This window comes from Balaenoptera borealis (genome assembly GCF_965194805.1).
Source record: "Balaenoptera borealis genome assembly, chromosome: 8".
In the NCBI taxonomy this organism is placed as follows: Eukaryota; Metazoa; Chordata; class Mammalia; order Artiodactyla; family Balaenopteridae; genus Balaenoptera; species Balaenoptera borealis.
The window spans coordinates 77928459-77941217 of NC_138865.1; the positions used below are offsets into that span (position 1 = coordinate 77928459).

Sequence of the window (12759 nt, forward strand, 5' to 3'; positions counted from 1 at the left end):
CAACATGTTTCCTCACACCTTCAGTAAGTTAAATAACTTTTAAATCTTTACAATATAATGGATGAAAATGGCATCTTAGTGTGGTTTTTACATTTGCATTTTTGTATGAGATTAAGCATCCTGTATTTCTTTTTCTGTTTACTATTTACACTATTTTTCTACTAGGTTATAGTCTTGAATTGTTTTTCCACTGAGTTATTACTCTAGATTTGTAAGCACGTGAAATCCTGGAATGTAGGTGCTTGAGATCTTGATTTGAAAGAAATCTGAAATATATATCTGTCTTTGGTCTAAGAGGACTTTCTGGATAGAAAAAAGAGACTATTTTCAGTCTCTAAACTACTTTGGCATTATTTGGCAATCTCCAATTGCTCTTTTAAAATGGTTTCTTACAGCTAAAAATAATCCTTTTAAAATGTGTAAATCTTAACAGTTACTATCTCTGATAGATTAAACAATATGATTTTTTTAAAAATCCTTTTATAAATTATAACTTACATTCTTTATTTCAATCTAAGTGAAAAATGCTTCTTTAGGGCTTCCCTGGTGGCGCAGTGGTTGAGAATCTGCCTGCCAATGCAGGGGACACGGGTTTGAGCCCTGGTCTGGGAGGATCCCACATGCCGCGGAGCAACTAGGCCCGTGAGCCACAATTACTGAGCCTGCGCGTCTGGAGCCTGTGCTCCGCACAAGAGAGGCCGCGATAGTGAGAGGCCCGTGCACCGCGATGAAGAGTGGCCCCCACTTGCCACAACTAGAGAAAGCCCTCGCACAGAAACGAAGACCCAACACAGCCATGAATAAATTAATTAATTAATTTTAAAAAATGCTTCTTTAAAGCTCAGCATATTTTTTCCTAATGCTCAACTATATAAAAGAAAAAATATATTCCATATAGTCAATAGTATATCATTGTCTTCTTGAAGTGTTAGACATATACTGAAATGCAAAGGCATAATAGATTTACCACCCACAAACAAAATATCACTTCAAATTCTTCTAAAATAGAATGGGTTAATAAAATTAAGCTCTAAAAAGTACAGTCCAGAAATTTTCAGGATTCATAAGAGAATATGATTCTACATGGTTGTGATTTCCCATTTCAAACAGAACTCATACCTAAGAATCTCTCCTTAGCAACTATAAACTTTATAGCACTAAATTCTTGACCTAATAACTACTGAAGTGTTTGGCATTCAGCACAATTAAAACAGCATTTCCTTAATTTAAAAATAGACCCCAATATAGATGTTAACCTGTGGCTTCAAAGCTGCTTGTACTTGTAAACTCAGACACTTAAAAATTCTAAACAGGAACAAATTGGACAAACTGATAAGAAAAATATGCTTTCATAGGAAAAAGTATTTTAATGATCACAAGTACAGTTAATTTATGCATATTTAGGTATATTGTTTTTTGCAGACAGCTCAGTTAGAAAAGGCCTTTATTGAAATTTCAAAAAGAAAAGAATACAATCCAAAGGCTAGCTGACATAAATATAAGTCAAATTCAGCCTGAGTGTAAAAATATAAAATTCTCACGTGCTTGCTGTGGCACAAACAGAATCCTAAAAATTTATCTGAGACCCAAACTTAACCAGGATTTACCTAGTCAACCTGGATTCTGAAGGGCTATAATTATGTCCCTTTTCCAGGACTCGGAGTTTACTTTTTATGGCAAAGTTAAAACTTTAATATGGATAAAGATTTTGCTGTATTTTATTAGGTTTATTTTTTACGTTTTTTTTTAAATAGCTCATCTTATCTATTATAAGGAAACCAATCTAAGTTTAACAAGCAAAACAAATGACATAGGAAGAAACATGTAAATTTCCCATTGGGTACCAGAATGACAAAAAAAAAAGTTTGGTGCACTTCATTTAAAGTTCATATATCTCTGTCCACTTTTATAACATTGACTACTTTCAGGGAAGGGAAATGGGTAGCTGGGTAGGAAACTTTATATCCTTTGAAACCTTTAAATTTTGAACCCTGTAAATGTTTTACCTATTCAACAATTTTTTTCAATTATTTACTTATTTTAAAGAAACATAAAGAGTTAATGTTAGAAACATTGAGAGTTAATTCATCCTTTTCTCACCAGTCTACATTGTATCTTTCAACAGTAGTAATAATAACAATAATAATAATAATAATAATAATAATAACAACAACAACAATAACAGGGACTTCCCTGGTGGTCCTTCCAATGCAAGGGATGCGGGTTTGATCCCTGGTTGGGGAACTAAAATCCCACATGCCGCGAGGCAACTAAGCCCACGCACCGCAACTACTGTGCCCACGCACCACAACTAGAGAGCCCACACGCCACAACTACTGAGCCTGCATGCCAGAATGAAAGATCCCACATGCTACAACTAAGACCCAATGCAGCGAAAAATACATAAATAAATTTTAAAATAATAATAATAACAATAACAGATAAATAATAGTAAAATAATACTTGTGCTAGTTCAGTAAGTACCTTTAACAGTGACATGCCTTTTTAGTACAGCTAACATTGTTATGCTGACTGGATACCATGGTAATATACATGATTCATTGATCACTGAGTATGAACGAAATCATGTTTAAAGTGCTAGAAATTATGCTGACTTAAGCATTTGACATTCGGCCTTCCAAAAATACCCAAACTTTTGTATATTCCAACAGTAAAAAGTCTTATCTCACAACCTACTTTTCAGAAACAAAGATGTTTTGAATTTTGAGAAATACCTGGATTTTATGTTTAAAAAAGCTATCAAACTATATTATCCGTCATTTTATAAATAGTATATACATTGAGAGAGTGCACCAACTAGGAACTTTAAGAATATATTTTTGGAAGCAGCAATATTTATAAAAGTTCCTAAAACTGAAAACATATATTTATAAAAAGTATGAAAAATAAGGAAATAATGAGACTAGATTATAATTCTAATAGTTGTAGATAAAAATTAACAAAAAAACTTGTAACGGGCTTCCCTGGTGGCGCAGTGGTTAAGAATCCACCTGCCAATGCAGGGGACACGGGTTCGAGCCCTGGTCCGGGAAGATCCCACATGCCGCGGAGCAACTAAGCCCGTGCACCACAGCTACTTAGCCTGCGCTCTAAAGCCCGTGAGCCACAACTACTGAGCCCACGTGCTGCAACTACTAAGCCCGCATGCCACAACTACTGAGTCCACGTGCCACAACTACTGAGCCCGTGCACCTAGAGCCCGTGCTCCGCAACAAGAGAAGCCACCGCAATGAGAAGCCCGCGCACCGCAACGAAGACCCAACACAGCCAAAAATAAATAAATAAAATAAATAAATTTAAAAAAAAAAAACTTGTAACATTTATTAAAGTAAACAAAGGTAGACTTTAAGAATAGAAGAAAATTAATAGAACAAAGGAAAAAAACATCATCATTTCATCTGACACAGAAAAGGTATTTGACAAAAGGCAACACTCTTTCATGACAAAAACTCTCAGGACAATAGGAATACAGGGAAAATTCCTCAATATAAAAAAGGGTATTTATGAAAAACCCAGAGCTAACATCCTACTCAATGGTGAAAGACTGAAATCTTTCCCTCTGAGACCAGAATACTAGATATGGATGCCCCCTTTCACCACTGCTATGTATTGTTATGTACTTCCAGAGCTATTTAAATGGGAAAGGAAGAGGTAAAAACTACATTCACAGATGAGATGCTCCTATATGTAGAAAAACCCAAAGAATCCAGAAGAAAGCTACTAGAGCTAATAAAAACAAGCAAAGTTGCAGAGTACAAGGTAAACATAAAAAAGTTAGTTGTTTCTATATATCAGCAATGAACAATCAGAAAAGGAAATTAAGAAAACAATTCCATTTACAATAACATCTAAAAGAATATAAAACTTAGGAATAAATCTAAACAAGGAGGTGTTACATTGAAAACTTGTACACTGAAAACTAAAAAACAAAGCTTAAAGATATTAAAGAACACCTAAATAAATGGAAAGACATCCTGTATTCATGGATAGGAAGATTTAACATTATTAAGATATCAAAACACCAAAAACAATCTACCTATTCAACACACTCCCTAACAATATTCCAATAGCCTCTTTCACAGAAATGGAAAAACTGACTCTGAAATTCATATGGAATTGCAAGGAGCCCCAAATAGCCAAAACAATCTTGAAAAAGAATAAAATGTACGAATCACACTTCCTGACTTCAAAACCTGCAAAGCTACAGAAATTTAAATAGTATGGTACTGGCAAAGGGCAGACACATAGACCAATGCAATAGAATAGAGAGTCCAGAAATAAACCGTCACATATGGTCAATTGATTTTCAAGGACAGTGCCAAGACAATTCAATGGGGGAAAAAGACAGTCTTTTTAACAAATGGTGCTGGGAAAACTGGATATTCACATGTAAAAGAATGAAGTCAGACCCTCACCTGATACCATATGCAAAAATTAACTCAAAATGGACCAAAGACGTAAGCTTAAGAACTAAAATTATAAAACTCTTAGAATATTGGGGAAAATCTTCATGACACTGGATTTGGCAATGATTTAATGGATATGGTATGAAAAGCACAGGTAACAAAAGAAAAAAATTGATACACTGGACTTCAAATTATAAAATTTTGCACATCAAAAGACACTATCAAGAAAGTAAAAACAGCCCACAGAACGGGAGAAAATATTTGCAAATCATATACCTAACAATGGATTAACACATGCAAAAAAAAGAAAAAGAGTCAAATCTTATCACACAATCTTATCTATGACAAATCATCTTCAATCCAGACATAATAAAGTATAAAAATGCATTAACAAAGCCTATGGACAATAAAAATGTAAATTGAAAGCTTGTCAAGTGAGTAATATACATGTCAAGCATTTGAAATCTGAAGTATCTGTAGTTGAATTATTTGAAATCTGCCTAGCTTTGAAGCCTAAGAATAAACTTCTTTCTAGAAAAAACATGTCACTAAAAAACTTCTTTCTAAATCGTATCTGCAGAGCACACACAAAAAGGCAGTGAATTATTACTGATTCTACATCTGAATCTTGTGCATTAGATATCTGGACATGCAGAAATAAGCAGTCGTCTTTTTATTTCTTTTTTAAGTCTGACAACATGGCTGAAATAATGATAAATTCAATTGTGGGGCGTCCAAAGTTACTCGCTTACTGAGCTATTTCTGGGTCTCACACCCAGAATACTATACACTTGACTGAAGAAATATTTATAGAATTGAACATCAGTAGTGTCATGACTTCATCAACAATGGAATAAAAGTTATGAAAACTTTAAGTGATTAAAAAAAAATCAAAAGTATACAACGAATCTATTATCCCTTCAACTGTGTGTTCAGAACATAATTACAGCACAGCATGCCAAAAAACTACTGGTCACAAGCAGAAATACATTGGGTGATTTTCATACTTATTCAGCTAAAGACAATCTACATGGCACACAAACATAAAAGTATTCAAACAAGGTGAACAGCATCCATTACATGTTAAAGGCTCACTAAATAAAACAGATTTTTTAAAGTCTTTCCATGGGCGTATCAACAGACTGGCATAATAAAGAATCAGTGAAGTTCAAGTAAAGTCAATAGAAATTATCCAAACTAAAATATAAAACGAGTTAAGCGGGAGGGGCAGTGTAGAAAAAGAGCCACCTGAAACCTGAGAGACAATAGCAAACAGTTTAATATATATGTAACTGGCATCCCGTAAGAGAAAGAAATAGAAAAAAAGGTAGGAGAAATATGTGAAGAGATAAGAGCAAAGAATTATTGATTCGGTGATATATATCTACTCAACCCCCCAAAAGCAAAGCCAACCTCAAGTGGGAGAAACACAAAGAAAACCACATCTAGTCACACTGCTGACAAAGGTGGGGAATGGGGTGAAGAGAATGGGGAGTAACTGTTTAATGGGTATGGGATTTATTCTGGGTTGATGAAAATGTTTTAGAAGTATACAGAGATGATGGATGCACAATACTGTGAATGTACTTAATGCCACTGAATTGTTTCCTTTAACATGGTTACTTATGGGGCTTCCCTGGTGGTGCAGTGGTTAGGAATCCACCTGCTAATGCAGGGGACATGGGTTTGAGCCCTGGTCTGGGAAGATCCCAAACGCCATGGAGCAACTAAGCCTGTGCGCCACAACTACTGAGCCTGCGCTCTAGAGCCCAAGAGCCACAACTACTGAAGCCCCCACGCCACAACTACTGAGCCCGCACACCTAGAACCTGTGCTCTGCAACAAGAGAAGCCACTGCAATGAGAAGCCTGCACACCGCAAGGAAGAGTGGCCCCTGCTCACCACAACTAGAGAAAGCCTGCTCACAACAAAGACCCAACGCAGCCAAAAATAAATAAATTAAATAAATTAATTAAAAATAAATAAATAAATAAAACTAAACCAAGATACAATTTCCCATCTATTAGATTGGCAAAAGTTCAAAAGCTTAATAGTACAATATATTTGGCAAGGCTGTGAGTAAACAGGCACGTTCATATATTGCTGGTAGAAGGCAAAACAATACAACCCTTATAGTGATATGTGGCAATAATTGTGGCAGACAGACTCTAAAGTGGTCCCCACCTCCTGGTGTTCACGCCTTTTTATAATTCCTTCCTTTGAGTGTGCCCCGGGCCTATGACTTGCTTCTAACCAACAGATGTCACTCCTGTGACTGTGTTACATTAGAAAAGACTCCACTGAGTCTTCTATAATGTAACAGAGCCTGCTGGCTCTAGAGACTTTCCTTGCTGGCTTGATGAAGTTAAGTAGCTATTTGTGAAAGCCCACAAGACAAGGGACTGTGAGAGGCCTCCAGGAGCTGAGGTAGGTTTCTAGCCCTCAGTCAACTAGAGCCAGGGCCTACAACCACAATGAAACAAATTCTGCCAACAACCTGAGTGAGTTTGGAAGTCAATGCTTCTATAGTCAAGCCTCTAGATGAGAACACAGCCCAGCAGACATCTTGATTACAGCCTTATAAGATCCTATACAGAGAACTCAGTGAAGCCATGCCCAGACTTCTGAGCCACAGAAACTATGAAACAACAAATATGTGTTGTTTTAAGCAGTTAAATTTATGGTATTTTGTTGCACAGCAACCAATATACATTTACCTTTCAGATGCAGCAATCCCACATCTAAGAATTTACACTAAAGATACATCTCCAACAATATAAAAATATACATGCACAATGTTATTAACTGTAGCATTATAATTGCAAGATACTGCCAGCTACTTTACTTAAATAACCAAATATAAGAGACTGGTTGAAGTATTCTGAAACTGTTTAAAAAAAAGAAAGATTGAGTAAGATTTCCATGAACAGATACAGAGCTAATCGAGGATTAAGTGGAAAAAGGAAAGAGCAAAATAAAATATATAGTATGCTCCATTTTGTGTATGAAAAAGGGGGTACTTATCTGCTTACTTCCATTAAAAAAAAACAGAAAAACACAAGAAGGATACATGAGAAATCAATAATATTGATAACCTACATGGCAGAGTGGGGGTGAGATGGAGTATCGAAAAAACAAGGGAAGGAATGACATTTTTTCTGAATATCACTTTTTTGTATAGTTTTGTTGAGATGATTAGTCCACAAATCAAAAAAATAAAAAATCAACAAGAATGGGGTAGGGGGCAGGGACACACAACCCTAAAACTCAAAGAAAACAGAAACAAATAAACCTAAGTATACTGAATTTCACATAAAAAATATAACCACAGTGAGATTGCAAAGGCTGAAGGGGAGCTAATTTGAATAAACTGTGAAGAATATTTTTATTAAAAACCCTTAATTTAGGGGGAAAAATAATTAATTGCTAGCAAATCCTGAACTTTTGGGGTAGTTTTGTTTTTCCTACAGTATGGAGGTAGCAATTCTGAAACATTTTGTGTGTATTGTAGGACTGAGTGAATGAACAAATATACTGATGTTGTCAGAAGCCAGGGTTTTCACTGTGGAAAAAGACAGACAGACTTAAAGAATGGGGGAGGGCTTCCCTGGTGGCGCGGTGGTTGAGAATCTGCCTGCCAATGCAGGGGACACGGGTTCGAGCCCTGGTCTGGGAGGATCCCACATGCTGTGGAGCTACTAGGCCCGTGAGCCACAACTACTGAGTCTGCGTGTCTGGAGCCTGTGCTCTGCAACAAGAGAGGCCGCGATAGTGAGAGGCCCACGAATCGCGATGAAGAGTGGCCCCCGCTTGCCGCAGCTGGAGAAAGCCCTCGCACAGAAACGAAGACCCAACACAGCCAAAAATAATAAATAAATTAATTAATTTAAAAAAAAATAGTTGCTTATTTATTAAAAAAAAAAAAGAATGGAGGAAGCCAAGGGAGGAACCCAATGGGGTTGGAATAGAATTGAGGATATCAGTATGAACTCATTATTTCTTGTGTTTGGTTTGTGTGTGTGTTCTGTCCACTGAAAGGCTCATAAGCAATGACATCTTAGGAACAGTGAACATGCCTAGTGCCAGATCTTGGTTTCGACCCACCATTCCACATTAAAAGGAACCAGGTCCTTGGAAAAACACTCAATTTCAGGACTGAGGTAGTGAAGATACAAGATGGTACTGAAATATCTTATGTCAGAAAGTAAAGAAGTGCTCAAAAAAATGACAGAGGCATGCCATGCCAAAAGGACATAGGCACCAACTGACTGAACTCCTGCTGGCCAAACCTGAGGAAATCTGAAAAAGAAAATTTAAAAAAAAATGGTAATGGACTATAACCTATTGAATAAAATAGGAACCATGAGTCTTTCCTGTAATAGATAGTTAGAGCAGAATGCTGACTGATAATTGTAGAGTTAGAAAATCACCATTCCACAACCATCATAGCAGAGGTTAGTTCATGTAAGATTCAATGGATGACAATTCTAGGAGGCAGAAGGTTTGAGAAGGAGCAGGATATTAATTGCATGGTGTCAAAGTGTCTCCTCAGAAATTTCTTATTGGTTGCAAGAAGAGAAACAGTGGACTTCCCTGGTGGCTCAGTGGTTGAGAATCGCCTGCCAATGCCGGGGACACGAGTTCGAGCCCTGGTCCGGGAAGATCCCACATGCCGAGGAGCAACTAAGCCAATGAGCCACAACTACTGAGCCTGCGCTCTAGAGCCCGCGAGCCACAACTACTAAAGCCCGCGCGCCTAGAGCCCGTGCTCTGCAACAAGAGAAGCCACCGCAATGAGAAGCCCACGCACCACAAAGAAGAGTAGCCCCCGCTTGCCGCAACTAGAGAAAGCCCACGCTCAGCAATGAAGACCCAACGCGGTGAAATTAATTAATTAATTTTTTTCTTTAAAAAAAGAAGAGAAACAGTAACTAAACAGTGGGAAAACCAAATAACATCTTGATTAGAATCATCAATGATGGGCTAACAGACTTTGCATGTCTCTGAAGGTGATATCCTGAAAAGGATACAACATCAATTATCTATTATTTTGAGAGAGGACATATAACCTAGATCTAATCATGAAGAAACATCAGACAATGTCAAACTGAGGAAGCGTCTATAAAATAACTTACTTGTATTCTTCAAAAATGTTAATGTCATGAAAGTCAAAAAAAGGCCTAGGAACTGTTCCAGATTAAAGACATTAGAATTAAACATAACACAATATCCTGGATTGGATCCTAGACTGTACAGAAAAATAAGTGTCATAAAGGACATTATTAGGATAATTTATGAAACTTAAATATAGACCATTGATTACAAAGCAGTAATCAAGTTTAAATTTCCTCAATCTGGTAACTGCACTGTATGCTTATGTAAGAGAGTATCATTGTTCTTAAGAAAAAAACTCAAGTATTAAGCAGTAAAAAAGCATGATATATGGAAACTGATCTCTCAAATAGTTTAAATAATAATCGTGTATATGTATGGCTGTAGACAAACACATAAAGGGGGGAAGGAGGAAGGAAGGGAAGTAGGAAAGGAAATAAAGAAGCAAATGTACAATGTTAAGAATTGGTGAATTTAGGTAAAAAAAAAACATATGGGAGCTCTTTGTACAATTCATACAATTTATCTGTAATTTTGAAGTTATTTCAAAATAAAAAGTTTTCCAAAAAGAGAGGGAGAGAAGGGACACACACATATGTATGGAAATTTCTGGATGGATACATCCAAACTTAAAGATGTCAATCAATGAGGAGGGGAAGAAGATGAGGAAAAGGAGCCTCTCTCTCTATAATGATCCTTTTAAACAATAGACTGAACTCCATCCAGTGGTTCTCTTTAAATATATAACCTGTAAGTCAGGTTCCTAACCTGGGATCCATGGATCAAAGAGGTCTATGGACAGAATTCACTGTATTTATAAGGGAGTGGAAAAAAATTACATTTTCATTTCATTAACCTTTAACTGATTTATTTTTTTGTCAATTATGAATGTAGACAACAAACAATAGTAGTTTTAGGAGTACCTGTAAGTGTATCACCAATAGAAATCATATATATTTTCACTTCACATTAGCTGCTGAGATTCTCAAAATAGCATACACCGTTCAGTTATTTTCAAAGTACATTAACACTTCCTGCTAGACTTTTATTTAATGTGATACATGATAAAAAGCAGGTTACATAACATTTGCTTTTTAAGTATTTTCATTAAGTATATTCCAAAATAACTGGTTTCTTTGTAATCCTATGTATGTTATTTTATTCACTTATAAATGTTATTCTGAAAAAGAAAATTATGAGCTTCAGACTGCTCAAGGTTTTCATGGCATAAAAAAGTTAAGAATCTCTTCTCTTAGCTATAGATCCCTCACTTGTTTACAAATATGCCATAATGAGGAAAATTAAAATAGTTTGCAGCTTTTTGCTCTGCTATAAGGCAAATTATAAAAAAAAGACGTCGTTGATAATGAACATTCAATCTAATCTTCTCATTATGTAATTTCTAGATAGAGTAATTTCCCATAGTGCTAGAGCAATAATCATTCAAAACACTAACTGCAATCTCACACAAAGTACCCAAGAACAAATATAACAGCATACACCCACACATGAAAAAATACAGGCACACAGCAACTTGTAAAAATGAATCAACACTGTGCAATGTCTCTTAGAGAAACTCAGTGCTTACATATCTTAAAGAAACTGGTTAAAAACAAGATACTATTTACCATCTCTCTTTTGGAAAATTTTTTAAAATTTCTTTAATGATTGGCTGGTAGCAGGCATCCCTTTCTGCTTTCCCAGTTTCACTCCAGTCTCTCACAAACTGTTTCAATGTGGATTTTAACTTATCCATGTCAAATGTAGATGCTGGCATAATCTTTCCATTCTCCTGTTTAAAAAACAGAAATCAATTAGTTTCTCAGAAAGTAATCAATCTTGAATATGATTAAATAAACATGCTACTAAGGGGCTTTATAGGTGGTTTAGAGGGTAAGTCACTAGCCTTTCAACTCGACCGGGGTTCAAGCGCAGCTTGAGATTCTAAATGAAAAGAGTTTGGTGGTCTCACTTCTACCCTCAATACAGTATGGTCCATTAATCATGAAACCACCATATAATTAAGCAGTCTTTACTCAGGAGAGGACCAGAACTGAGCCGCTATGGAGACCAAACATTCTCTCGGTCTAAGAGAGGAAAGAAAGTCCCTCCAGGTCATTGATGGAGCAGCATGGAGAGGCTCACACTGGAGTGGCCCAACTGTATCTATCCTGTGGATACAAAAACAGGACTTCAGTTTCTATTACTTCCAGTCCCTTGAGATTTATAAGTGAAAATAATCTTTTAGAGTTAAAGATGAATATCAATAGATGCAAGATTCTGAAGATAATGTTTAGCAAGGGAAATTAATTTCACACAGCTAGTAAGGTTGTTGATAAAAATGTAAGTCACTAACTCCATATGCCACAATAGGCGGAACACTACGTGAAAAGTGTATCAAAATGCCCACAATTATCTTAGTACTTTTAGGGGAAAAAAGTCAGTGAACAAATCCAGTTTCTGGCATACTGTTCTATTAAGCCTAATAAAATGACTGAACATACAAGTGAAAACATTCTCTAAGTAGAGCCAATGACTCTTTCATTTCATAAAAATGAAATCCAGGAAGATAAAGATCTCAAAATATAGAAGTGAAACTCTAAAATAAAAACAAATAGAACAAACTTGCACATACATCTTCTCCATATTCTTTATTTTCAAACATATGTATGCAATCATTCACAATGGTGAGTAGTATTTCTTGATTATGATCAACGCATTTCCGGATCTTGTCCAAGTGAAGAAGAAACTGCGGAAGTAGTTTCTGCTGATTAGCTGGGAGTGATCGAAATTGTCTTTCTGTTCGGTGCACTCGCTCATGCATACTGGTGCTAAAACATAAAAGGTGTTTTTTAAATTGGCAAAGAATTCTCACCAGAGGCCAATCTTATTTTAAGTTTGCCTTCCTGTACAATTATTTCCTTATAATGTTGGATACTGTCCAGCCATTTTCAATCTTTTGGTTTCTTAAAGGATATCGATTTACAAAGTTTTGTATATTTTCATGTTATTACAAACTCTCTAAGCAACCAAACAAAAGACAAATAGTTAAAACACCTGCACCAATTAGAAGGGAGAAAAAAAGGAAACGTAAAGAGGATTAATGCACAACATGTTTATTTTTATGATTTCAATTTCCAAAATTAAAATTTTCAGCAAAACAGCTTTGATTTTAGAAATTTAGATTTTAGAAATTTTAGATTTCTCCATCCAGTAGCAG

General features: G+C 35.9%; 1 protein-coding gene across 6 annotated transcripts in view; it reads right to left on the reverse strand.

Moving 5' to 3' along the window:
• Positions 1-12759, reverse strand: part of CARNMT1 (carnosine N-methyltransferase 1) — a 51206-nt gene that overhangs the window by 30800 nt on the left and 7647 nt on the right. For all 6 annotated transcript variants that reach the window (XR_014247285.1, XR_014247286.1, XM_082401458.1 and 3 more), the window contains exons 2-3: positions 12175-12370; positions 11168-11331 (exon numbers count right to left, since the gene is read on the reverse strand). Coding sequence is in view for 4 of the 6 variants with exons in the window: in XM_082401458.1 (XP_082257584.1) it covers positions 11168-11331; positions 12175-12370 (360 nt within the window). In the remaining 2 variants the exon portion in view is untranslated. The remainder of the gene's footprint in view (positions 1-11167; positions 11332-12174; positions 12371-12759) is intronic.